The sequence below is a fragment of the Kogia breviceps genome, chromosome 1 (assembly GCF_026419965.1).
Source record: "Kogia breviceps isolate mKogBre1 chromosome 1, mKogBre1 haplotype 1, whole genome shotgun sequence".
NCBI lineage: Eukaryota > Metazoa > Chordata > Mammalia > Artiodactyla > Physeteridae > Kogia > Kogia breviceps.
Window position 1 is genome coordinate 165,715,641 of NC_081310.1, and position 25,965 is coordinate 165,741,605.

The following is a 25,965-nucleotide window of genomic DNA, read 5'->3' on the forward strand; positions in this document are numbered from 1 at the left end:
TAGTTGTGGCTCGCCAGGTCCCTAGTTGTGGCATGCACGTGGGATCTAGTTCCCTGACCAGGGATCGAACCCTGGCCCCCTGTATTGGGAGCACGGAGTCTTGTCCACTGCACCACCAGTGCAGTCCTGAGAAGATACCTTTTGTGTAAAGAGTTGAAAGGAGGTCAAGGTGTTAGCCACGCAGACACCTGGGGTGAGAGTTCTAGGAAAAGAACCTCTCTCAAGTGCTCAGCAGAAAAGTCTGCACAAAAGCCCTAAAGCAGGAGCTTGTTTTGTCAACTTCAAGGACCACACAGCCAGTGTGTCTGGAGCCCAGTGAAGAAGAGAGAGAGAAGTAGGAGAGAGTTCGGAAGTCATGGGAGACTAGATCACCCTGGAGTCCATAACAGTCAGGGCTTGGGCTTTACTCGGTGAAATGGAGAGCCCTGCAAGGTTCTGAGCAGAGTGACAGAATGTGAAGTTTACAAGGACCGCTCTGGCTGCTGTGTTGACAAAGAGAATGGGGCAGAAAGCAGAGTCACCTAGAGGAGAGATGATGGTGGCTTGGACCCGAGTATTAGCAATGGAGGTAGTGAGACATAGTTGGATTCTGGATTTATTTGGAAGGTAGAGTCAACAGACAGAATGGATCCAGAGGTTAAAGAGAGATATCAGGGAGAACACCACGATTTTGTTCTGAGTGGCAGGAAGGATGAGTTGCCATCAGTTGAGTTGGGGAAGATGGCACAGGACTGGGAGTTCAGTTTTGGACACTGATGAAATACAAATCCATATTCTAAAGCAAGTCAAGGAAAATTTGAACATAAAAAATTTCCTCTGCCCTTTGGCCTCCTCTCCTCCCTCTACTGTGCATTGCGTATCTGCATCATGCATCGACCAACCTCCCCATCCGCAGAAATACCCGCGCAACTGTGAAGAGCAACATTCTCCTCTAGTACCAACGGGATAACTCCTTAGGAGATAATCTTCCTTCTTGATCTTGTAAGGGGCCATGATGACCCGTGACCCATTACTTGCTTTGTCGGAGTCGATCTGGATCGTGTGAACGTCACCGTGTACGTCACTTAACGTACAAAGCCCTGGATAACTGTGCTTTGACCTCTCACAGGCAGAACAGTTCTTGGAGGAGCTTTCTGAGAGGCTGTTCCCGGCTTATACGTCGCAATTTGGCTCGAATAAAATTTTCCATTGCTTTCTTAGATCGACTGATTAAATTTTTCGTGGACAACACAATGAGGTAGAAATGTTTAGCTGGAACTAGAAATGTGGGAGTCGTTGCACAGAAGTGGTATTTAAAGCAATGGAATCACCAGGGTGTAAACGTAGGGAAGAGGCTCCAGGTCAGAGTCCTGCCTCACTCCACCTTGAAGGAAGCTGGGTTGAAGAGGAGGAATCAGCGGAAGAGAATGAAAGGAAGCCACCGGAGAGGCAGGAGGAAAACCAGGTGGGTGTGGTGTCCTGGAGGGGAGAGCGCAGGGGCCAGCAGGGAGCTGAGGTAAGGCCCGCTCCTCAGGCTGTGCCCTTGAATCTTCTACGACGTTGGTGGTCCTTCCCCTCAGACCAGCGTTTTTCCTTGGTGAGCAGAGGCACCCCGACCCATCATCATAACTCTCACTAGATCTCCCTCTGCCCTCCACACACGGACACCAGATAGATAGCGAGACTGTTTGTTTATTGAACCCTTCCCAGCCAGCTCTCCTTTTCCCCTTCTGGCGGGCAGAACCCCAGCCTCCCACCAAGGGCCAAGAGGAGTCAACCGGAGCTTGGCCCCGGCTCCTTCCTTCTGCCAGGCTTCCCTGCCACACAGCCTTGGCCTCCTGGCTTGCCTTGGAGGCTCTGTTACTCCTTTTCTTCCACAGCCTCCTTCTGGAAGTGTGTGATGTAGGCCACCTGACCCTGATTACAGTGTCCAAAGTAAGAGCTCATGGTGCTGTCGGAGAGGCCACTGAGATACAGCTCTGGGGACAGGGAGATGAGCCTGAGTCTGGGTGCCACCGCACCTCTGCTCCAGGCCCCCTCACACCCCACTCACCTTTGGTGACATTGACTTTGTTGGCCGCCAAGATGTCCGCCTGAATGCTATCTATTTTCCCGTACAAGTCCTCGGCGTTGCTCTGAGGACAGGAGCAAGGGGAACTGGGCTGGATGCCAGGGCAGGCAGCCTGGACTTGGAGTTGGGCGTGGGCAGATGGAGGTTGCAGGCTGCGGTCAGGCTCTAGGCCTGACTGGAAGGGCAGGAAAGGGGACCTTGGAAGGGTGCCAGGTGGAGAAGCCCAAGCCAGGGCAGTCCCTCCCGCCGCCGGCCCCGAGGCCGATCTGTGTGTGGGGTGTACAAGGGGAGGGGTCGTGCGCTGGGGTGCACACGGGGGGACTGTGCTGTCCCGCGGGGCGCGGCGGGGTGGGAGCACTTACACGGAAGAGCTTGTAGAGTTCCTCCCCCATGGCCCTGCGCACGTGCTCCTCCACCGCTGGGAATAACTGCACAAAGTACTGCGTGGGCGGGCGAGGGGGCGTGACTGCCGTGCCCACGCGCTGGGCCCGCCGCGCGGCCACGCCTCCCGCCGCCCGGCCGCCCGGCGCACCTCTAGCGTGAGGCTGGCCTGCCGCTGGCTGTTGCTGTGGTCCATGTTGCCCATGGCGGCCATGAGGCTGTGCACCACGCGCAGGGGCAGCATCTCCTCGGCCAGGCTCGTGTTGCCTCGCGCCAGGATCCTGGGCGGGGGGTGGCGTGGGGGTGGGGGTGGGATTCGGGCTGCGGCGGCCCCGTGGGACCCTCCGGCGGCCGGAGCGCTCTTGGGGGCCCGCGGGCAGCGCCGGGCCTGGCTTGCCGCATCCGCCCACCACCTGCCGCCCGCTTACCCGATGGCCTTGGCGGCCGCGGCCTGCTGCAAGAACAACGGCAGGTGGGCGGCGAGCTGCAGAACCGAAGAGTCTGGAGGAGGGAGCGGCCGTGAGGCTGGAGGACCCCTCCCCCTCGTCTTCCACCCTGCCCTGTCGGGGTCCACCACCCCGATCCCAGCGGGTCCCTACCGCTGACGATCTGGGACTGCTGTTTGCTGGTCTCCTTGAAGGACGGTATCAGCAGCGCCACGAGGCCCTTGAGCAGCGCCGGGCACACGTCGTAGTTGACCAGGTCCTTGATCAGCTCGATGGCTGGGGAAGGCAGGGGTGCTGGAGAGGCACGCCGCTCCACTCCCCGCCCTCGCCCTCGCCCTCGCCGGGAAGCAGCACCCCCTGCCCCCCGAACTCTTTATCGACCTTTCTTAGCACCTCTTACTGGCCAGCACTGTGCCAGGCGTGGGGGGAGCTGGGCCGGCGACCCCTCAGTCCTGCCCTTCTGGAGCTCGTGGTTCAAGGGGAGAGGGAGGAGGAGGCCGAGGCGCCCTGGGACTCACAGAACCAGCCAGAGCCGGAGGAAGAAGGGTTGGAGGCTCAGAGGCTGAAAAGAGCTGGAGGCCCCACAGAGGTAGGGCCGCCAAAGGGCTTTGAGGAATCTAGAAGGTTTGGTGGAGGAGGGAAGGACCGGGGGTCTTCAAAGGGAGACCGGATGGGGAAAGACAAGGGGTGAGAGGGAGACAGAGCAAGTGGGTGGGGATGTGGAGCAGAAAATGAGAAAGGAGGCAAGGTAGACAGCAGTTGAGAGAAGCTTCCCTTTCTGACGAACCCTTATTGAGGCCTTGTTTGCCTAGGCTCTGTGCTGAGGGCTCTCCGTTCAGCGTCCCAGTGACGCTCCCTGTGACCAACGAGCTTCATTTTGCAATAGCACGATGACTTATCCCTATGGGACATTTGAGGGAATGAGGCACAGGGAGGTAAAGCACTTGCCTAAGGTACCAGAGCTAGGTAGTGGTGGAGGCAAAAGGAGGGAAAGATTCGGTTAGGAAGGAGGAGGGGACTAGAATTTAAAGAGGGCATTTTCTGTAGCTGCTTCGCAGTCATTCATTCCATCCGGCATCGACTCAGCCTTTTGGCAAGTCTGCATAGGACGCCTCTTGTGCCCGGCGAACAGTTTGGTGACAAGTGCTATAAAAGGGGTCAGTGGGCTGTGGGAAAGCCTGGGAAGATGGCAGAGGACTGACTATTTCTGTAAAGGGAAAAGAACCCCAGACAGGCAGAGCTGGAAGGGGGCAGGCAGGTAATGTGGTGTGATAGGACAGCGGGTAAACACAAGTGCTTGCTGCATGGAAGACAGGGCTCAGAAATGAGCTGTCCCCCCAGCTGCAGAGTCAAGTGCTGCTGGCCTCTCCACTTACTTCGAGGGCAAAGTTGTTTCCCTGACTAGCTCATCTGCATACCGGAAGGCAGTGTCGACTACGTGAGAAATATTAACAGTATTATCTGTTTGAAAAACAAAAATTGATGTTTTATTTTCTTTTTAAAAACATTTAAAAAATCTATTTATTTATTTATGGCTGCGTTGGGTCTTTGTTACTGTGCACGGGCCTTCCCCAGTTGTGGCGAGCAGGGGGGCTACTCTTTGTTGCGCTGCGCGGGCCTCTCCTTGCGGTGGCTTCTCTTGTTGTGGCGCACCGGCTCTAGGCGCGGGGGCTTCAGTAGTTGTGGCACTCGGGCTCAGTAGTTGTGGCGCACGGGCTTAGTTGCTCGGCGACATGTGGGGTCTTCCCGGATCAGCGCTCGCGCCCGTGTCCCCTGCGTTGGCAGGTGGATTCTTAGCCACTACGCCACCAGGGAAGTCCCACCTTTTATTTTCTTGTCAGGAGCTTTTACCCAGTAAGAACATGTTTAGGGGGTAATTCTCCACAGTGGAAGAAAGGCTTTTGTTGGCAGGTACAAAGGCACCGCCCACGTTGGGGGACCAACGAGTATATGGGAGGATGGGCATGCATGGTGCACACATACACATTTCTCCCCAGTTTAATGACATCTTTTGTGTGTTGTAAAGACTTTCGTGGAGGGAAACACTAGAGAATTGGTAGTGGAATCTTCTGAGGTTTTACTCGAATAAGGGTAAGTATGTGGATTTTCAAAGACAAATGGCTGATGGGTAGAAATATAAAGAGGTTCCTAGTTAAGAAATAGAAGATAACAGCCAACTTGTTGTTTTAGAAAGCAGTTCCAAATTTACGTTGTAGGTTGGGAACTGGGTTCTCTGATTCGCTGCCCCCAGCTGTAAGTGAGGCTCTAGAGAAGTTATATAGCAACCTCACTCGTGAACATAGATGCAAAAATTCTACACAAAATATTAGCAAATTGAGTCTAGCAGTATGTAAAAGGAATAAGGTGCCATCTAGGAATGCACATATATCATCTTAATAGAAAGAAAGTTTGAAAAAATGGAATCTCAGTGGGGTAAGAGCTATCTACAAAAAACTATAGCAAAGGTCATACCTAATAGATGAAACATTGGAAACTTTCCCTCTTAGATGAGAAGGCAACCTCCCACACATTCCTCTCCACAAAATCTTTAGTAAAAGGTAAAAGACAAGCGATCTGGGACTTCCCTGGTGGCACAGTGGTTAGGAATCCGCCTGCCAATGCAGGGGACACGGGTTCGAGCCCTGGCCTGGGAAGATCTCACACGTTGCGGAGCAACTAAGCCCGTGCGCCACAGCTGCTGAGCCTGCGTGCCTCAACTACTGAGCCAGCACTCCACAAGAAGAGAAGCCACTGCAACGAGAAGCCCACGCACCACAACGGAGACCCCACGGCAGCTGAAAAAAAAAAAAAAACAAAAAAAGACAAGTGATGTGAAGAGAGGCCAGAGTACACTTAGCTACATTTGCCACTCTCTCCTTAACTGATTGTCACTCTCCAAGGCTGGTGTCTATTCCTGTGCTATGGGCACTCCTCCAGGAGAATCTGTGACAGGGATTTTTGGAAAAGATGTACTATCTTTTTCTAATGTCTGGAAGAGTTTAAGACTAGAATTTTTTCTTGAATGTTTGATAGAATTCTCTGAAGCTTCTGATCTTACGGAAAACATTAATCACTGATTCATTTTCTTTAATGGTTAGAGGACAGTCTGGGTTTTCTACTTCTCGAGTATGTCTTGGTAAATTATGTTTTCTCACTGTTTTCATCTAAATTTTCAAACAGATTGCAAGAAGTTTTCAGTATGTCATTTAAAAAATCATTTTAATGAAAGTACCATCTATAATGATGTCTCCTTTTATAGTCTTCATATTGATTATATGGGTTTTCTCTTTTTGCATCAGTTCCCTTTGCCCCCAAGTCCCATGGAAGTAACACAGATGAATGCCTGGTTATGCAATGGATTTTATTACAAAGAGGGACCCTGATTTCAGAGAACCTGAATGTTATATAGCAGTCAGTAAGTATGCCTGCCCTTTCCTCTAAAGGGGACACTATCTTTCTTTTCCTTTCTTTTTTTAAATGTATGGACTTTATCATTTATTTATTTATTCACTTACTTACTTATTTATGGCTGCATTGGGTCTTTGTTGCTGCACGCGGGGTTTCTCTAGTTACGGCGAGCAAGGTCTACTCTTCGTTGCGGTGCGCGGGCTTCTCATCGTGGTGGCTTCTCTTGTTGCGGAGCACGGGCTCTAGGCGCGCGGGCTTCAGTAGTTGTGGCTCACAGGCTTTACAGCACAGGCTCAGCAGTTGTGGCACACAGGTTTAGTTGCTCCGTGGTGTGTGGGATCTTCCCGGACCGGGGATCAAACTTGAGTCCCCTGCATTGGCAGGCAGATTCTTAAGCACTGCGCCACCAGGGAAGTCCCGAAACTATCTTTATTTTCCAAAGCTGTTTGCTAAACAAACATCCTTGAAAAGATAGTCTGGAACAAAGAACAGTAAGTATTTCATTTACAAGGTATGCAGAAACGTGAAAGACCTGTAGAGAATTGTCTCCTAGGATTATTTTTCATTTGCTAGAAGTAATCCTTTAGCAGACACAGTGGCTCTGTTCCTGAATTTAGGGGGAAAGCCTTCAGTCTTTCGTTATTAAGTATAATGTTAGCTGTAGATTTTCTTTTTTTGTAGATGCTTTTTATCAAGATGGGGAAGTTGTTCTCTCACTCTTTCCGTTTTTCTCCCCCCCCACCACCCAAGGCGTGCCGCATGGCTTGTGGGATCGTAGTTCCCCAACCAGGAATTGAACCCGGGCCCTTGGCAGTGAAAGTGTGGAGTCCCAACCACTGAAGCGCCAGCGAATTCCTGGGGAAGCTCTTCTCTAGTCCTATTTTTCTGAGAATTTTACATTACGAATGAGTTGTGAATTTTGTCACATGCATTTTCTGCAATGATTGATATACAATAATGTGATTTTCCTTCTTTAGTCTGTTAATTTGGTAGATAAAACTGGTTGACTTTGGGGTATTGAACCAGCTTTGCATTCCTGGAATGAACCCCAGTTGGTGTCAGCCTGTTCTTCCCAATCACAGAATCAAAGAGTTACTCTCCCACGAGGAAGATCCTCAAGGATGTCTGGTGCCACCCCTTCCAGTGCTTGGTACTCTGGGGACAGGCCTCTGGGACAGCCCCTTTCCTCTGTGGGCCAAGCTGCTTCAGAAACAGCTGGCCACTGCTTCGGCACTTTCTCTTTCATCCAGGTGTCCTGGGGTAGCCCTCATAATCCCAACTACACCCTACCCCAACCTCTTATTGCTCAGATATGGTTCTAATTTGGAATCACAGAGCCAGCAACCCTGTGGAGGGAAAGGGACCAGGACACTGAGCCTCCCCGTCTTCACCCAAACGCTCTCCCACCTGGATAAAAATGCAGCCTGGGATGCCTCTGGCCACTTGGCAGCTATAGCCTGGTGCCTGCAATCCACAAGTCTTTCTCACCTGTTCTTTTATTGTTTGGTTGTGAAACCTTTTCTTCCCTTTTCTTGAATTAGTGCTGCTTGGTTTTGGGGTCTGAGTGGTTGGCTCCTCCTCATATCTGACTATAGCGGCCTGGTCAGCTGCAGCGCAGCTCTCAGTAGTCGCTGGGCTCTTCCCAGGCACAAGCTGGTGGCACCTTAGTGCCAGGATGCCCTGGAAAAAATGCCAACCTGTGCCTCAGATAGCTTTTCCTGCAGCAAGAAGTGGCTAGGTGAACATTCAGGGTAAAAATGAATGGATGAGGATATTTTAATGAAATTTCCCTGACCACCAATGGCATTCTCTGCCCACGTGGGACCAAGCTCTCCAGGAGACAACTACCTGGTTCTGCCTCTTCACTTTGCACTAAATGCTTGAGCCTTCACTGACTATGTATCTGCTTCTTGATTATGTATGGGGATCCTTGGCAAAATGAAGATTTATTCACTGAATCACTTTTTTTTTTTTTTTTTTTTTTTTTTCTGTCCGGGCCACTCGGCTTGTGGGATCTTAGTTCCCCGACCAGGGATCGAACCTGGGCTGCGGCAGTGAAAGCACCGAGTCCTAACTGCTGGACCGCCAGGGAATTCCCCGCTGAATCACTCATGCATTTACTTTTATTTTTGGCTGCGTTGGGTCTTTGTTGCTGTGCACGGGCTTTTCTCTGGTTGCGGTGAGCGGGGGCTACTCTTCGTTGAAGTGCGCGGGCTTCTCACTGGGTGGCTTCTCTTGTTGCAGAGCACGGGCTGTAGGCGCACGGGCTTCAGGAGTTGTGGCACTCGGGCTCAGTAGTTGTGGCACATGGGCTGAGTCGCTCCTTGGCATGTGGGATCTTCCCGGGCCAGGGCTCGAACCCGTGTCCCCTGCATTGGCAGGTGGATTCTTTCTTTCTTTCTTTCTTTCTTTATTTTGTGATATGCGGGCCTCTCACTGTTGTGGCCTCTCCCGTTGCGAAGCACAGGCTCCAGACGCGCAGGCTCAGCGGCCATGGCTCACGGGCCCACCCGCTCCACGGCACGTGGGATCTTCCCGGACTGGGGCACGAACCCGTGTCCCCTGCATCGGCAGGCGGACTCCCAACCACTGCGCCACCAGGGAAGCCCTGGCAGGTGGATTCTTAACCACTGTGCCACCAGGGACATCCCGAACCTATGACTCTTTAACACTATGTGAATTACATCCTCCACTGCCTTGTAGCAAATCACCCCCTGTAGCATCTGCATTTCAGAAAAAAGGTCGCAGGCCAACAGCCCCGAGACAAACCGACCCAATTACCGGGCTGCCTGATGCCAGCCGTGACTGTTTTGAAATAACGCAGGAAGAAGAAGAAGGCAAGACCTTCACTATTTTGATCCTTATCATATATGCCAGACTGCGAGCCCCACATATAAAATCTTTTCCGATTCCCGAAGGAGCTGGGGGCAGAGTTCTCCAGGCGCCAGCCTGCTGTGTCTTCCCTTCTGCCTGGCAGAAAAATAAAGCCATCTCTCTCTTCCTCCAAAATCTCTGTCTCCGTATTTCTGTTCGGCCTTGGTGCACCGGGAAGCTGATATTTCGGCAACACCATCATCCATCTGCTCTTGCTCTTAAGGCCAGTTGAAGATGGTCCCTTGCAGTTTCCCAAGTTAGGTCAGTGATGTGAAATTCTCCTGCCCCTGGCCCTACCTCCTTCCCCGTCCCCAGCCGCGCAGAAGGCAGTTTGCTGGTTGTCGTCCCCAGTTCTTCTCCAAGTAGGTTATGTTTACTCCCCAAATCCCTGAGCCAGAGGTGGGGGTGCCTACACTCCCAAACTCTGAGTGTCCACCTTCCCCTGCTGTTTGTAGGCTCTTGTGCTGTGCCTACAGTGGCACCTGGGCTGGGGCGGACACTGCCCTTGTCTAGGTTTCTCTAAATGTCTTACTCAAGTTCCAACCTCCAGCTTGTGAATCAACTGTGTCTCTTTTTTGACTTGTAAGCAAGTATTAAGCTTTGCGGTTGGGGGGAGGTCTGTAATGGGAAACAACTTCTTTTCTTCCCTCCCCTCGACATTGTTGTAAATAACTTTTAACGGCCAAACCAAGATTTGCACTTTTTTTTTTTTTTCTAACTGCTGAGACCATTTTCTTCCCCCTGGTCTTACTGTAACATTTGGAAAAGGAATAAATGTCGTCCCTTAAAAAAAAAAAAAAAAAAAAAAAAAACCAACAAAATAAAACAGACTGTCTGGTTGGACTCGGCGACTATATTCCTATCTGGCTTCTGCTCCGCCCCCTGGTGGTGGCTCTAGACCGAGCAGGAAAACTAATAAAGGAAGGCATTTGCTGAAGCGCGAGGTTGGTGACTCTGCTTCATTTACATACCCACAATGCACTGTATTCGGGATCTTGCCTACTTTCAAAAGGCTAGATTCTTCTATTTCTTTTGACTCCCGGCCCCGCTGGAAGTCAGGATATTTTCACAGAATTTTCTGAAATAATGGCAGAACTCACTGGTTGTTTGCGGGTAGGTAGTTACCATTGGTGTGTTGGGACTTACAGTTAGCCGAGGAGGGTGTGAGAGGGTGTGACGCCATACTCTGGTTTCTCTTCAAAACGCATAAATCTTTCGCCTTTTACTAAAGATTTCCGTGGAGAGAAACAATTCTGAGTTTCTCGTCAATTTTTTGAGGCTTTGTTTTCCCAAGGCTGATAAGCAGGTGTCAAAAGCAGAGTGTTTTGTGCTTCGAAGGGGTAGTGTTCTACGCGTTGGAAAGGATGGCAACGCTGTCTTGAGTCTCTTGCAGGTCGTTTTTGCGACGGTTTGTCCGGGTTTGGCCTTCTCCACAGGGTTTTTTTCGGGTTTGTTTTGTTTCCACCTTGATAGTTGTTTTTGTTGGTGTGCTCGCGATGAGGAGCATTACGTCCGTGAAGTTTCGGAACCCGCCTCAGCGCTCGTCTGTGGAGGCCGAGTGTCGTGTCGTGTTCCTGTGAGGTTGTCTTCAGGAAGCGGGCCTGGTGTGGACGGTGCAGCTGGTGTTCGTGGAGTCGTGTGGTATTGTGGGGAGAGGGAATTGATCCTGGTTTGAGGAAGGCAGCACCCGTGGGTGGGACGGGGAGGAGAAGAACAAGGCACGGCAGAAGCGGACCCCCTCTCCGCCCGTCCGTCCGTCCGTCCTTCCGTCCATCCAACCGGCTTCCTTAGCGCGAGCGTCCCCCACAGTGATATGGAATTGAAGTACTCATAGAGCTGGAGAACACACTTTGTTCCTAGGGCTTCGGGTTTATGTTCGCACGTTGGCGACTAGCAGGCATAAACTTGAACTGCTTCTTGTGCCCGGCACGCGGCCTGGCACAGAGCAATCAGTCGTCCAATAGACAGACGGTTGCTAGCTGTAGACTATCCGCTTAAGCTGGCTTTGGTTAGGTCTTGAATTCAAGTTCAGGCTTGGGTATATATGTGTTTGCAAAGGTTTTTCAAGGCAGTACGTGAGCACCTCCGGCGAGGCCCACCTCTCTGGGACTGTGGTTCTAACTGCTGCACTTGTGTAACTTGGCTTTTTTAAAAACTTCAATGAAATTGAAGTATAGTTGGTTGATTTTTGTATGCTACGTATTTATATATAAACTTGGTGATGAGGTAGTTTAGCCTTAAACGTAGAACTGTTCAAAATAAGAAATCCTAGCAATTCCCTGGCGGCCCAGTGCTTGCGGCTCCACGCTTCCAGTGCCGAGGTCGTGGGTTCTGTCCCTCTTTGGGGAACTGAAACGCAGCAGGCCGCGCGGCGCGGCCCCCCAAAAACAAGAGAAGGAAATGCTCAAGATCATCTGTAGTTTCCAGTTTCTAATGTGGATCAAGACAGCAAGTAATTGCTATAAATTTTAACTTTAGAAGTAAGCGTAGGGCTTCCCTGGTGGTGCAGGGGTTAAGAATCCGCCTGCCGCTGCAGGGGACACGGCTTCGAGCGCTGGTCCCGGAAGATCCCACATGCCGCGGAGCAACTAAGGCCAGGCACCACAACTGCTGAGCCTGTACTCTAGAGCCCGCGTGCCACAACTACTGAGCCTGAGTGCCACAAGCACTGAAGCCCGCGCGCCTAGAGCCCGTACTCGGCAACAAGAGAAGCCACCGCAGTGAGAAGCCCGCGCACCGCCACGAAGAGCAGCCCCTGCTCCACGCAACTAGAGAAAGCCCGCGCGCAGTAGCCGACACAGCCCCAAATGAATACAATACATAAATTAGACAGACACAAAAAGCTTATACTACATGACAATCAAATGCAATATACAAACCTTAACTGGATCCTGAACAAAACCCCCTAACACACCAAGAAAAGGAAGGCAGGAAGAAAGCAGAGGTACACTTTTGGTACCTTTGTGGAAATTGTAATATGTACTCTATTTCACGTGACATTATTGAATTGATAATTGTATTTGTTTCCTTGCTGCTGTAACAAGTTATCACACGCTTAGTGACTTAAAACAACCCAAATGTATTGTCTTACAGTTCTGGAGTCAGGAGTCTAGAATTAAGGTGTTGACAGGGCTGCCTTCCTTTCTAGAGGCTTCAAGGGAGAATCTGTTCCCTTGCCTTCAGAAAGCTGCCTTCATTCCTTGGCCTGTGACCCCTTCCTTGCACTCCAAATCTCTTGCTTCTGCCGTGTCATCTCCTAACTAACTCTGGATCCTCCTGCCGTGTAAAGACCCTCGTAATTACCTGGGGCCCAGCTAGATAATCCAGGAGAGTCCCGCCATCTCAAGATCCCTAATCACACCTGCAAAATCCCTTTTACCATGTGAAGTAACATATCTACAGGTTCCTGGGATTAGGATGTGGATGTATTTGGAGGCTATGACTCACACTACCACAATAATGATATAGTAATTATGTAGGAGAACGGCCTTATTCTTAGTAGACACGTAATGTGAAATATTGAATAGTGAAATGTCATGACATCTGAAACTTTCAAATAGCCCAGTAAACAGAGAGAGAAAGAAAATGTGTCATAGGTACTCATTCTTTCAACTTTTTGTAGTTTTGAACTTTTGGAAATAAAAAGTTGGGGGAAAGTAAATGTGTAGTGATAAATTTCATGTAACATATGTTTGTTTGGGATATTTGTATTATACTTAAGATTTCATTCTTTATTTATTTTGAAGAATATTTATTTAATTGGCTGAGTCAGGTCTTAACTGTGGCACGCATGATCTTTAGCTATGGCATGAGAACGCCTAGTTGCAGCATGCGGGATCTAGGTCCCTGACCAGGGATCGAACCTGGGCCCCGTGCATTGGGAGCGTGGAGTCTTAGCCACTGGACCACCAGGGAAGTCCCTTCAGATTTCATTTTTTAAAAGTTCCATTGTTATTAAACTATTATCATCTCAGACCAGTGGTTTAGAGATTTTTGGATTTTCCAGTTAGTAAAATTTCCAAAAAATTTCTGGGGTAGTGATGTTTTAAGTCATGATTCTACAAAAAGGCCATTCCAAGACTAAAAACAGTAAGAGTGACTTGACACCGAAGGACAGGACACGTCTTTAAAACAGGAAATGCATTTAGCTTTATGGGAAACATACCGGTATTTCGTTAACTTTTCTCTCCTCCCTCCGCCCAAATAGAGGAAAGCTGAGGCTCAAAATCCCAGTTTGGGGTAAGTTAGGCTGCCTTTGACCAACAAGATCAGGGCCGGTGATGCCCTCTTGTGGCACCCTGGAGAATTACTGCCATCTGACTTCATGTCCTCTGACTTTGAGGGACAGTTCCCTCACAGTGACTCGGTCATTCATTCATATGTGCCAGGCATTGTTCTCAGCATTTGGGATATATCGGTAATGAAAACAAATATCCCTGCCCTGCTGGAGCTTACATTCAGGTGGGGAGACAGACAATAAATAAATAACACATAAATAAGTGCTATGGAAAAAACAGCAGTGGCAGAGGGGTCGGGGGTCAGAGTATAGGGGTTGGCAGTGTGGGATGCGACTTAAAAAAGGGTAACCCTCCCTGAGAAGATAACTTTGATTTAAAAAAAATTGTTTATTTTTTTGGTTGCACCGGGTCTTAGTTGCGGCAGGCGGGCTCCTTAGTTGTGGCTCGCCAGGTCCCTAGTTGTGGCATGCACGTGGGATCTAGTTCCCTGACCAGGGATCGAACCCTGGCCCCCTGTATTGGGAGCACGGAGTCTTGTCCACTGCACCACCAGTGCAGTCCTGAGAAGATACCTTTTGTGTAAAGAGTTGAAAGGAGGTCAAGGTGTTAGCCACGCAGACACCTGGGGTGAGAGTTCTAGGAAAAGAACCTCTCTCAAGTGCTCAGCAGAAAAGTCTGCACAAAAGCCCTAAAGCAGGAGCTTGTTTTGTCAACTTCAAGGACCACACAGCCAGTGTGTCTGGAGCCCAGTGAAGAAGAGAGAGAGAAGTAGGAGAGAGTTCGGAAGTCATGGGAGACTAGATCACCCTGGAGTCCATAACAGTCAGGGCTTGGGCTTTACTCGGTGAAATGGAGAGCCCTGCAAGGTTCTGAGCAGAGTGACAGAATGTGAAGTTTACAAGGACCGCTCTGGCTGCTGTGTTGACAAAGAGAATGGGGCAGAAAGCAGAGTCACCTAGAGGAGAGATGATGGTGGCTTGGACCCGAGTATTAGCAATGGAGGTAGTGAGACATAGTTGGATTCTGGATTTATTTGGAAGGTAGAGTCAACAGACAGAATGGATCCAGAGGTTAAAGAGAGATATCAGGGAGAACACCACGATTTTGTTCTGAGTGGCAGGAAGGATGAGTTGCCATCAGTTGAGTTGGGGAAGATGGCACAGGACTGGGAGTTCAGTTTTGGACACTGATGAAATACAAATCCATATTCTAAAGCAAGTCAAGGAAAATTTGAACATAAAAAATTTCCTCTGCCCTTTGGCCTCCTCTCCTCCCTCTACTGTGCATTGCGTATCTGCATCATGCATCGACCAACCTCCCCATCCGCAGAAATACCCGCGCAACTGTGAAGAGCAACATTCTCCTCTAGTACCAACGGGATAACTCCTTAGGAGATAATCTTCCTTCTTGATCTTGTAAGGGGCCATGATGACCCGTGACCCATTACTTGCTTTGTCGGAGTCGATCTGGATCGTGTGAACGTCACCGTGTACGTCACTTAACGTACAAAGCCCTGGATAACTGTGCTTTGACCTCTCACAGGCAGAACAGTTCTTGGAGGAGCTTTCTGAGAGGCTGTTCCCGGCTTATACGTCGCAATTTGGCTCGAATAAAATTTTCCATTGCTTTCTTAGATCGACTGATTAAATTTTTCGTGGACAACACAATGAGGTAGAAATGTTTAGCTGGAACTAGAAATGTGGGAGTCGTTGCACAGAAGTGGTATTTAAAGCAATGGAATCACCAGGGTGTAAACGTAGGGAAGAGGCTCCAGGTCAGAGTCCTGCCTCACTCCACCTTGAAGGAAGCTGGGTTGAAGAGGAGGAATCAGCGGAAGAGAATGAAAGGAAGCCACCGGAGAGGCAGGAGGAAAACCAGGTGGGTGTGGTGTCCTGGAGGGGAGAGCGCAGGGGCCAGCAGGGAGCTGAGGTAAGGCCCGCTCCTCAGGCTGTGCCCTTGAATCTTCTACGACGTTGGTGGTCCTTCCCCTCAGACCAGCGTTTTTCCTTGGTGAGCAGAGGCACCCCGACCCATCATCATAACTCTCACTAGATCTCCCTCTGCCCTCCACACACGGACACCAGATAGATAGCGAGACTGTTTGTTTATTGAACCCTTCCCAGCCAGCTCTCCTTTTCCCCTTCTGGCGGGCAGAACCCCAGCCTCCCACCAAGGGCCAAGAGGAGTCAACCGGAGCTTGGCCCCGGCTCCTTCCTTCTGCCAGGCTTCCCTGCCACACAGCCTTGGCCTCCTGGCTTGCCTTGGAGGCTCTGTTACTCCTTTTCTTCCACAGCCTCCTTCTGGAAGTGTGTGATGTAGGCCACCTGACCCTGATTACAGTGTCCAAAGTAAGAGCTCATGGTGCTGTCGGAGAGGCCACTGAGATACAGCTCTGGGGACAGGGAGATGAGCCTGAGTCTGGGTGCCACCGCACCTCTGCTCCAGGCCCCCTCACACCCCACTCACCTTTGGTGACATTGACTTTGTTGGCCGCCAAGATGTCCGCCTGAATGCTATCTATTTTCCCGTACAAGTCCTCGGCGTTGCTCTGAGGACAGGAGCAAGGGGAACTGGGCTGGATGCCAGGGCAGGCAGCCTGGACTTGGAGTTGGGCGTGGGCAGATGGAGGTTGCAGGCTGCGGTCAGGCTCTAGGCCTGACTGGAAGGGCAGGAAAGGGGACCTTGGAAGGGTGCCAGGTGGAGAAGCCCAAGCCAGGGCAGTCCCTCCCGCCGCCGGCCCCGAGGCCGATCTGTGTGTGGGGTGTACAAGGGGAGGGGTCGTGCGCTGGGGTGCACACGGGGGGACTGTGCTGTCCCGCGGGGCGCGGCGGGGTGGGAGCACTTACACGGAAGAGCTTGTAGAGTTCCTCCCCCATGGCCCTGCGCACGTGCTCCTCCACCGCTGGGAATAACTGCACAAAGTACTGCGTGGGCGGGCGAGGGGGCGTGACTGCCGTGCCCACGCGCTGGGCCCGCCGCGCGGCCACGCCTCCCGCCGCCCGGCCGCCCGGCGCACCTCTAGCGTGAGGCTGGCCTGCCGCTGGCTGTTGCTGTGGTCCATGTTGCCCATGGCGGCCATGAGGCTGTGCACCACGCGCAGGGGCAGCATCTCCTCGGCCAGGCTCGTGTTGCCTCGCGCCAGGATCCTGGGCGGGGGGTGGCGTGGGGGTGGGGGTGGGATTCGGGCTGCGGCGGCCCCGTGGGACCCTCCGGCGGCCGGAGCGCTCTTGGGGGCCCGCGGGCAGCGCCGGGCCTGGCTTGCCGCATCCGCCCACCACCTGCCGCCCGCTTACCCGATGGCCTTGGCGGCCGCGGCCTGCTGCAAGAACAACGGCAGGTGGGCGGCGAGCTGCAGAACCGAAGAGTCTGGAGGAGGGAGCGGCCGTGAGGCTGGAGGACCCCTCCCCCTCGTCTTCCACCCTGCCCTGTCGGGGTCCACCACCCCGATCCCAGCGGGTCCCTACCGCTGACGATCTGGGACTGCTGTTTGCTGGTCTCCTTGAAGGACGGTATCAGCAGCGCCACGAGGCCCTTGAGCAGCGCCGGGCACACGTCGTAGTTGACCAGGTCCTTGATCAGCTCGATGGCTGGGGAAGGCAGGGGTGCTGGAGAGGCACGCCGCTCCACTCCCCGCCCTCGCCCTCGCCCTCGCCGGGAAGCAGCACCCCCTGCCCCCCGAACTCTTTATCGACCTTTCTTAGCACCTCTTACTGGCCAGCACTGTGCCAGGCGTGGGGGGAGCTGGGCCGGCGACCCCTCAGTCCTGCCCTTCTGGAGCTCGTGGTTCAAGGGGAGAGGGAGGAGGAGGCCGAGGCGCCCTGGGACTCACAGAACCAGCCAGAGCCGGAGGAAGAAGGGTTGGAGGCTCAGAGGCTGAAAAGAGCTGGAGGCCCCACAGAGGTAGGGCCGCCAAAGGGCTTTGAGGAATCTAGAAGGTTTGGTGGAGGAGGGAAGGACCGGGGGTCTTCAAAGGGAGACCGGATGGGGAAAGACAAGGGGTGAGAGGGAGACAGAGCAAGTGGGTGGGGATGTGGAGCAGAAAATGAGAAAGGAGGCAAGGTAGACAGCAGTTGAGAGAAGCTTCCCTTTCTGACGAACCCTTATTGAGGCCTTGTTTGCCTAGGCTCTGTGCTGAGGGCTCTCCGTTCAGCGTCCCAGTGACGCTCCCTGTGACCAACGAGCTTCATTTTGCAATAGCACGATGACTTATCCCTATGGGACATTTGAGGGAATGAGGCACAGGGAGGTAAAGCACTTGCCTAAGGTACCAGAGCTAGGTAGTGGTGGAGGCAAAAGGAGGGAAAGATTCGGTTAGGAAGGAGGAGGGGACTAGAATTTAAAGAGGGCATTTTCTGTAGCTGCTTCGCAGTCATTCATTCCATCCGGCATCGACTCAGCCTTTTGGCAAGTCTGCATAGGACGCCTCTTGTGCCCGGCGAACAGTTTGGTGACAAGTGCTATAAAAGGGGTCAGTGGGCTGTGGGAAAGCCTGGGAAGATGGCAGAGGACTGACTATTTCTGTAAAGGGAAAAGAACCCCAGACAGGCAGAGCTGGAAGGGGGCAGGCAGGTAATGTGGTGTGATAGGACAGCGGGTAAACACAAGTGCTTGCTGCATGGAAGACAGGGCTCAGAAATGAGCTGTCCCCCCAGCTGCAGAGTCAAGTGCTGCTGGCCTCTCCACTTACTTCGAGGGCAAAGTTGTTTCCCTGACTAGCTCATCTGCATACCGGAAGGCAGTGTCGACTACGTGAGAAATATTAACAGTATTATCTGTTTGAAAAACAAAAATTGATGTTTTATTTTCTTTTTAAAAACATTTAAAAAATCTATTTATTTATTTATGGCTGCGTTGGGTCTTTGTTACTGTGCACGGGCCTTCCCCAGTTGTGGCGAGCAGGGGGGCTACTCTTTGTTGCGCTGCGCGGGCCTCTCCTTGCGGTGGCTTCTCTTGTTGTGGCGCACCGGCTCTAGGCGCGGGGGCTTCAGTAGTTGTGGCACTCGGGCTCAGTAGTTGTGGCGCACGGGCTTAGTTGCTCGGCGACATGTGGGGTCTTCCCGGATCAGCGCTCGCGCCCGTGTCCCCTGCGTTGGCAGGTGGATTCTTAGCCACTACGCCACCAGGGAAGTCCCACCTTTTATTTTCTTGTCAGGAGCTTTTACCCAGTAAGAACATGTTTAGGGGGTAATTCTCCACAGTGGAAGAAAGGCTTTTGTTGGCAGGTACAAAGGCACCGCCCACGTTGGGGGACCAACGAGTATATGGGAGGATGGGCATGCATGGTGCACACATACACATTTCTCCCCAGTTTAATGACATCTTTTGTGTGTTGTAAAGACTTTCGTGGAGGGAAACACTAGAGAATTGGTAGTGGAATCTTCTGAGGTTTTACTCGAATAAGGGTAAGTATGTGGATTTTCAAAGACAAATGGCTGATGGGTAGAAATATAAAGAGGTTCCTAGTTAAGAAATAGAAGATAACAGCCAACTTGTTGTTTTAGAAAGCAGTTCCAAATTTACGTTGTAGGTTGGGAACTGGGTTCTCTGATTCGCTGCCCCCAGCTGTAAGTGAGGCTCTAGAGAAGTTATATAGCAACCTCACTCGTGAACATAGATGCAAAAATTCTACACAAAATATTAGCAAATTGAGTCTAGCAGTATGTAAAAGGAATAAGGTGCCATCTAGGAATGCACATATATCATCTTAATAGAAAGAAAGTTTGAAAAAATGGAATCTCAGTGGGGTAAGAGCTATCTACAAAAAACTATAGCAAAGGTCATACCTAATAGATGAAACATTGGAAACTTTCCCTCTTAGATGAGAAGGCAACCTCCCACACATTCCTCTCCACAAAATCTTTAGTAAAAGGTAAAAGACAAGCGATCTGGGACTTCCCTGGTGGCACAGTGGTTAGGAATCCGCCTGCCAATGCAGGGGACACGGGTTCGAGCCCTGGCCTGGGAAGATCTCACACGTTGCGGAGCAACTAAGCCCGTGCGCCACAGCTGCTGAGCCTGCGTGCCTCAACTACTGAGCCAGCACTCCACAAGAAGAGAAGCCACTGCAACGAGAAGCCCACGCACCACAACGGAGACCCCACGGCAGCTGAAAAAAAAAAAAAAACAAAAAAAGACAAGTGATGTGAAGAGAGGCCAGAGTACACTTAGCTACATTTGCCACTCTCTCCTTAACTGATTGTCACTCTCCAAGGCTGGTGTCTATTCCTGTGCTATGGGCACTCCTCCAGGAGAATCTGTGACAGGGATTTTTGGAAAAGATGTACTATCTTTTTCTAATGTCTGGAAGAGTTTAAGACTAGAATTTTTTCTTGAATGTTTGATAGAATTCTCTGAAGCTTCTGATCTTACGGAAAACATTAATCACTGATTCATTTTCTTTAATGGTTAGAGGACAGTCTGGGTTTTCTACTTCTCGAGTATGTCTTGGTAAATTATGTTTTCTCACTGTTTTCATCTAAATTTTCAAACAGATTGCAAGAAGTTTTCAGTATGTCATTTAAAAAATCATTTTAATGAAAGTACCATCTATAATGATGTCTCCTTTTATAGTCTTCATATTGATTATATGGGTTTTCTCTTTTTGCATCAGTTCCCTTTGCCCCCAAGTCCCATGGAAGTAACACAGATGAATGCCTGGTTATGCAATGGATTTTATTACAAAGAGGGACCCTGATTTCAGAGAACCTGAATGTTATATAGCAGTCAGTAAGTATGCCTGCCCTTTCCTCTAAAGGGGACACTATCTTTCTTTTCCTTTCTTTTTTTAAATGTATGGACTTTATCATTTATTTATTTATTCACTTACTTACTTATTTATGGCTGCATTGGGTCTTTGTTGCTGCACGCGGGGTTTCTCTAGTTACGGCGAGCAAGGTCTACTCTTCGTTGCGGTGCGCGGGCTTCTCATCGTGGTGGCTTCTCTTGTTGCGGAGCACGGGCTCTAGGCGCGCGGGCTTCAGTAGTTGTGGCTCACAGGCTTTACAGCACAGGCTCAGCAGTTGTGGCACACAGGTTTAGTTGCTCCGTGGTGTGTGGGATCTTCCCGGACCGGGGATCAAACTTGAGTCCCCTGCATTGGCAGGCAGATTCTTAAGCACTGCGCCACCAGGGAAGTCCCGAAACTATCTTTATTTTCCAAAGCTGTTTGCTAAACAAACATCCTTGAAAAGATAGTCTGGAACAAAGAACAGTAAGTATTTCATTTACAAGGTATGCAGAAACGTGAAAGACCTGTAGAGAATTGTCTCCTAGGATTATTTTTCATTTGCTAGAAGTAATCCTTTAGCAGACACAGTGGCTCTGTTCCTGAATTTAGGGGGAAAGCCTTCAGTCTTTCGTTATTAAGTATAATGTTAGCTGTAGATTTTCTTTTTTTGTAGATGCTTTTTATCAAGATGGGGAAGTTGTTCTCTCACTCTTTCCGTTTTTCTCCCCCCCCACCACCCAAGGCGTGCCGCATGGCTTGTGGGATCGTAGTTCCCCAACCAGGAATTGAACCCGGGCCCTTGGCAGTGAAAGTGTGGAGTCCCAACCACTGAAGCGCCAGCGAATTCCTGGGGAAGCTCTTCTCTAGTCCTATTTTTCTGAGAATTTTACATTACGAATGAGTTGTGAATTTTGTCACATGCATTTTCTGCAATGATTGATATACAATAATGTGATTTTCCTTCTTTAGTCTGTTAATTTGGTAGATAAAACTGGTTGACTTTGGGGTATTGAACCAGCTTTGCATTCCTGGAATGAACCCCAGTTGGTGTCAGCCTGTTCTTCCCAATCACAGAATCAAAGAGTTACTCTCCCACGAGGAAGATCCTCAAGGATGTCTGGTGCCACCCCTTCCAGTGCTTGGTACTCTGGGGACAGGCCTCTGGGACAGCCCCTTTCCTCTGTGGGCCAAGCTGCTTCAGAAACAGCTGGCCACTGCTTCGGCACTTTCTCTTTCATCCAGGTGTCCTGGGGTAGCCCTCATAATCCCAACTACACCCTACCCCAACCTCTTATTGCTCAGATATGGTTCTAATTTGGAATCACAGAGCCAGCAACCCTGTGGAGGGAAAGGGACCAGGACACTGAGCCTCCCCGTCTTCACCCAAACGCTCTCCCACCTGGATAAAAATGCAGCCTGGGATGCCTCTGGCCACTTGGCAGCTATAGCCTGGTGCCTGCAATCCACAAGTCTTTCTCACCTGTTCTTTTATTGTTTGGTTGTGAAACCTTTTCTTCCCTTTTCTTGAATTAGTGCTGCTTGGTTTTGGGGTCTGAGTGGTTGGCTCCTCCTCATATCTGACTATAGCGGCCTGGTCAGCTGCAGCGCAGCTCTCAGTAGTCGCTGGGCTCTTCCCAGGCACAAGCTGGTGGCACCTTAGTGCCAGGATGCCCTGGAAAAAATGCCAACCTGTGCCTCAGATAGCTTTTCCTGCAGCAAGAAGTGGCTAGGTGAACATTCAGGGTAAAAATGAATGGATGAGGATATTTTAATGAAATTTCCCTGACCACCAATGGCATTCTCTGCCCACGTGGGACCAAGCTCTCCAGGAGACAACTACCTGGTTCTGCCTCTTCACTTTGCACTAAATGCTTGAGCCTTCACTGACTATGTATCTGCTTCTTGATTATGTATGGGGATCCTTGGCAAAATGAAGATTTATTCACTGAATCACTTTTTTTTTTTTTTTTTTTTTTTTTTCTGTCCGGGCCACTCGGCTTGTGGGATCTTAGTTCCCCGACCAGGGATCGAACCTGGGCTGCGGCAGTGAAAGCACCGAGTCCTAACTGCTGGACCGCCAGGGAATTCCCCGCTGAATCACTCATGCATTTACTTTTATTTTTGGCTGCGTTGGGTCTTTGTTGCTGTGCACGGGCTTTTCTCTGGTTGCGGTGAGCGGGGGCTACTCTTCGTTGAAGTGCGCGGGCTTCTCACTGGGTGGCTTCTCTTGTTGCAGAGCACGGGCTGTAGGCGCACGGGCTTCAGGAGTTGTGGCACTCGGGCTCAGTAGTTGTGGCACATGGGCTGAGTCGCTCCTTGGCATGTGGGATCTTCCCGGGCCAGGGCTCGAACCCGTGTCCCCTGCATTGGCAGGTGGATTCTTTCTTTCTTTCTTTCTTTCTTTATTTTGTGATATGCGGGCCTCTCACTGTTGTGGCCTCTCCCGTTGCGAAGCACAGGCTCCAGACGCGCAGGCTCAGCGGCCATGGCTCACGGGCCCACCCGCTCCACGGCACGTGGGATCTTCCCGGACTGGGGCACGAACCCGTGTCCCCTGCATCGGCAGGCGGACTCCCAACCACTGCGCCACCAGGGAAGCCCTGGCAGGTGGATTCTTAACCACTGTGCCACCAGGGACATCCCGAACCTATGACTCTTTAACACTATGTGAATTACATCCTCCACTGCCTTGTAGCAAATCACCCCCTGTAGCATCTGCATTTCAGAAAAAAGGTCGCAGGCCAACAGCCCCGAGACAAACCGACCCAATTACCGGGCTGCCTGATGCCAGCCGTGACTGTTTTGAAATAACGCAGGAAGAAGAAGAAGGCAAGACCTTCACTATTTTGATCCTTATCATATATGCCAGACTGCGAGCCCCACATATAAAATCTTTTCCGATTCCCGAAGGAGCTGGGGGCAGAGTTCTCCAGGCGCCAGCCTGCTGTGTCTTCCCTTCTGCCTGGCAGAAAAATAAAGCCATCTCTCTCTTCCTCCAAAATCTCTGTCTCCGTATTTCTGTTCGGCCTTGGTGCACCGGGAAGCTGATATTTCGGCAACACCATCATCCATCTGCTCTTGCTCTTAAGGCCAGTTGAAGATGGTCCCTTGCAGTTTCCCAAGTTAGGTCAGTGATGTGAAATTCTCCTGCCCCTGGCCCTACCTCCTTCCCCGTCCCCAGCCGCGCAGAAGGCAGTTTGCTGGTTGTCGTCCCCAGTTCTTCTCCAAGTAGGTTATGTTTACTCCCCAAATCCCTGAGCCAGAGGTGGGGGTGCCTACACTCCCAAACTCTGAGTGTCCACCTTCCCCTGCTGTTTGTAGGCTCTTGTGCTGTGCCTACAGTGGCACCTGGGCTGGGGCGGACACTGCCCTTGTCTAGGTTTCTCTAAATGTCTTACTCAAGTTCCAACCTCCAGCTTGTGAATCAACTGTGTCTCTTTTTTGACTTGTAAGCAAGTATTAAGCTTTGCGGTTGGGGGGAGGTCTGTAATGGGAAACAACTTCTTTTCTTCCCTCCCCTCGACATTGTTGTAAATAACTTTTAACGGCCAAACCAAGATTTGCACTTTTTTTTTTTTTTCTAACTGCTGAGACCATTTTCTTCCCCCTGGTCTTACTGTAACATTTGGAAAAGGAATAAATGTCGTCCCTTAAAAAAAAAAAAAAAAAAAAAAAAAACCAACAAAATAAAACAGACTGTCTGGTTGGACTCGGCGACTATATTCCTATCTGGCTTCTGCTCCGCCCCCTGGTGGTGGCTCTAGACCGAGCAGGAAAACTAATAAAGGAAGGCATTTGCTGAAGCGCGAGGTTGGTGACTCTGCTTCATTTACATACCCACAATGCACTGTATTCGGGATCTTGCCTACTTTCAAAAGGCTAGATTCTTCTATTTCTTTTGACTCCCGGCCCCGCTGGAAGTCAGGATATTTTCACAGAATTTTCTGAAATAATGGCAGAACTCACTGGTTGTTTGCGGGTAGGTAGTTACCATTGGTGTGTTGGGACTTACAGTTAGCCGAGGAGGGTGTGAGAGGGTGTGACGCCATACTCTGGTTTCTCTTCAAAACGCATAAATCTTTCGCCTTTTACTAAAGATTTCCGTGGAGAGAAACAATTCTGAGTTTCTCGTCAATTTTTTGAGGCTTTGTTTTCCCAAGGCTGATAAGCAGGTGTCAAAAGCAGAGTGTTTTGTGCTTCGAAGGGGTAGTGTTCTACGCGTTGGAAAGGATGGCAACGCTGTCTTGAGTCTCTTGCAGGTCGTTTTTGCGACGGTTTGTCCGGGTTTGGCCTTCTCCACAGGGTTTTTTTCGGGTTTGTTTTGTTTCCACCTTGATAGTTGTTTTTGTTGGTGTGCTCGCGATGAGGAGCATTACGTCCGTGAAGTTTCGGAACCCGCCTCAGCGCTCGTCTGTGGAGGCCGAGTGTCGTGTCGTGTTCCTGTGAGGTTGTCTTCAGGAAGCGGGCCTGGTGTGGACGGTGCAGCTGGTGTTCGTGGAGTCGTGTGGTATTGTGGGGAGAGGGAATTGATCCTGGTTTGAGGAAGGCAGCACCCGTGGGTGGGACGGGGAGGAGAAGAACAAGGCACGGCAGAAGCGGACCCCCTCTCCGCCCGTCCGTCCGTCCGTCCTTCCGTCCATCCAACCGGCTTCCTTAGCGCGAGCGTCCCCCACAGTGATATGGAATTGAAGTACTCATAGAGCTGGAGAACACACTTTGTTCCTAGGGCTTCGGGTTTATGTTCGCACGTTGGCGACTAGCAGGCATAAACTTGAACTGCTTCTTGTGCCCGGCACGCGGCCTGGCACAGAGCAATCAGTCGTCCAATAGACAGACGGTTGCTAGCTGTAGACTATCCGCTTAAGCTGGCTTTGGTTAGGTCTTGAATTCAAGTTCAGGCTTGGGTATATATGTGTTTGCAAAGGTTTTTCAAGGCAGTACGTGAGCACCTCCGGCGAGGCCCACCTCTCTGGGACTGTGGTTCTAACTGCTGCACTTGTGTAACTTGGCTTTTTTAAAAACTTCAATGAAATTGAAGTATAGTTGGTTGATTTTTGTATGCTACGTATTTATATATAAACTTGGTGATGAGGTAGTTTAGCCTTAAACGTAGAACTGTTCAAAATAAGAAATCCTAGCAATTCCCTGGCGGCCCAGTGCTTGCGGCTCCACGCTTCCAGTGCCGAGGTCGTGGGTTCTGTCCCTCTTTGGGGAACTGAAACGCAGCAGGCCGCGCGGCGCGGCCCCCCAAAAACAAGAGAAGGAAATGCTCAAGATCATCTGTAGTTTCCAGTTTCTAATGTGGATCAAGACAGCAAGTAATTGCTATAAATTTTAACTTTAGAAGTAAGCGTAGGGCTTCCCTGGTGGTGCAGGGGTTAAGAATCCGCCTGCCGCTGCAGGGGACACGGCTTCGAGCGCTGGTCCCGGAAGATCCCACATGCCGCGGAGCAACTAAGGCCAGGCACCACAACTGCTGAGCCTGTACTCTAGAGCCCGCGTGCCACAACTACTGAGCCTGAGTGCCACAAGCACTGAAGCCCGCGCGCCTAGAGCCCGTACTCGGCAACAAGAGAAGCCACCGCAGTGAGAAGCCCGCGCACCGCCACGAAGAGCAGCCCCTGCTCCACGCAACTAGAGAAAGCCCGCGCGCAGTAGCCGACACAGCCCCAAATGAATACAATACATAAATTAGACAGACACAAAAAGCTTATACTACATGACAATCAAATGCAATATACAAACCTTAACTGGATCCTGAACAAAACCCCCTAACACACCAAGAAAAGGAAGGCAGGAAGAAAGCAGAGGTACACTTTTGGTACCTTTGTGGAAATTGTA

The 25,965-nt window shown here is 50.8% G+C and overlaps 2 protein-coding genes and 2 non-coding genes across 4 annotated transcripts in view; 2 read left to right on the top strand and 2 right to left on the bottom strand.

The window, feature by feature from the left end:
• RPS8 (ribosomal protein S8) overlaps window positions 1-25,965 on the bottom strand; it is a 396,253-nt gene that overhangs the window by 188,861 nt on the left and 181,427 nt on the right. The window lies entirely within an intron of this gene.
• LOC131766214 (uncharacterized) overlaps window positions 1-25,965 on the bottom strand; it is a 39,673-nt gene that overhangs the window by 11,017 nt on the left and 2,691 nt on the right. The window contains exons 2-11 of the mRNA XM_067020525.1: window positions 16,862-16,984; window positions 16,691-16,763; window positions 16,414-16,543; window positions 16,244-16,321; window positions 15,864-15,945; window positions 3,031-3,153; window positions 2,860-2,932; window positions 2,583-2,712; window positions 2,413-2,490; window positions 2,033-2,114 (exon numbers count right to left, since the gene is read on the bottom strand). Of these exons, the coding sequence (XP_066876626.1) occupies window positions 2,033-2,114; window positions 2,413-2,490; window positions 2,583-2,712; window positions 2,860-2,932; window positions 3,031-3,153; window positions 15,864-15,945; window positions 16,244-16,321; window positions 16,414-16,543; window positions 16,691-16,763; window positions 16,862-16,984 (972 nt within the window). The remainder of the gene's footprint in view (window positions 1-2,032; window positions 2,115-2,412; window positions 2,491-2,582; window positions 2,713-2,859; window positions 2,933-3,030; window positions 3,154-15,863; window positions 15,946-16,243; window positions 16,322-16,413; window positions 16,544-16,690; window positions 16,764-16,861; window positions 16,985-25,965) is intronic.
• On the top strand, window positions 10,341-10,456 carry LOC131747403 (U5 spliceosomal RNA). Its single transcript, XR_009332896.1, has one exon. It is a non-coding gene; the product is annotated as a U5 spliceosomal RNA (small nuclear RNA).
• LOC131747408 (U5 spliceosomal RNA) lies at window positions 24,172-24,287 on the top strand. The gene has a single exon (XR_009332897.1). It is a non-coding gene; the product is annotated as a U5 spliceosomal RNA (small nuclear RNA).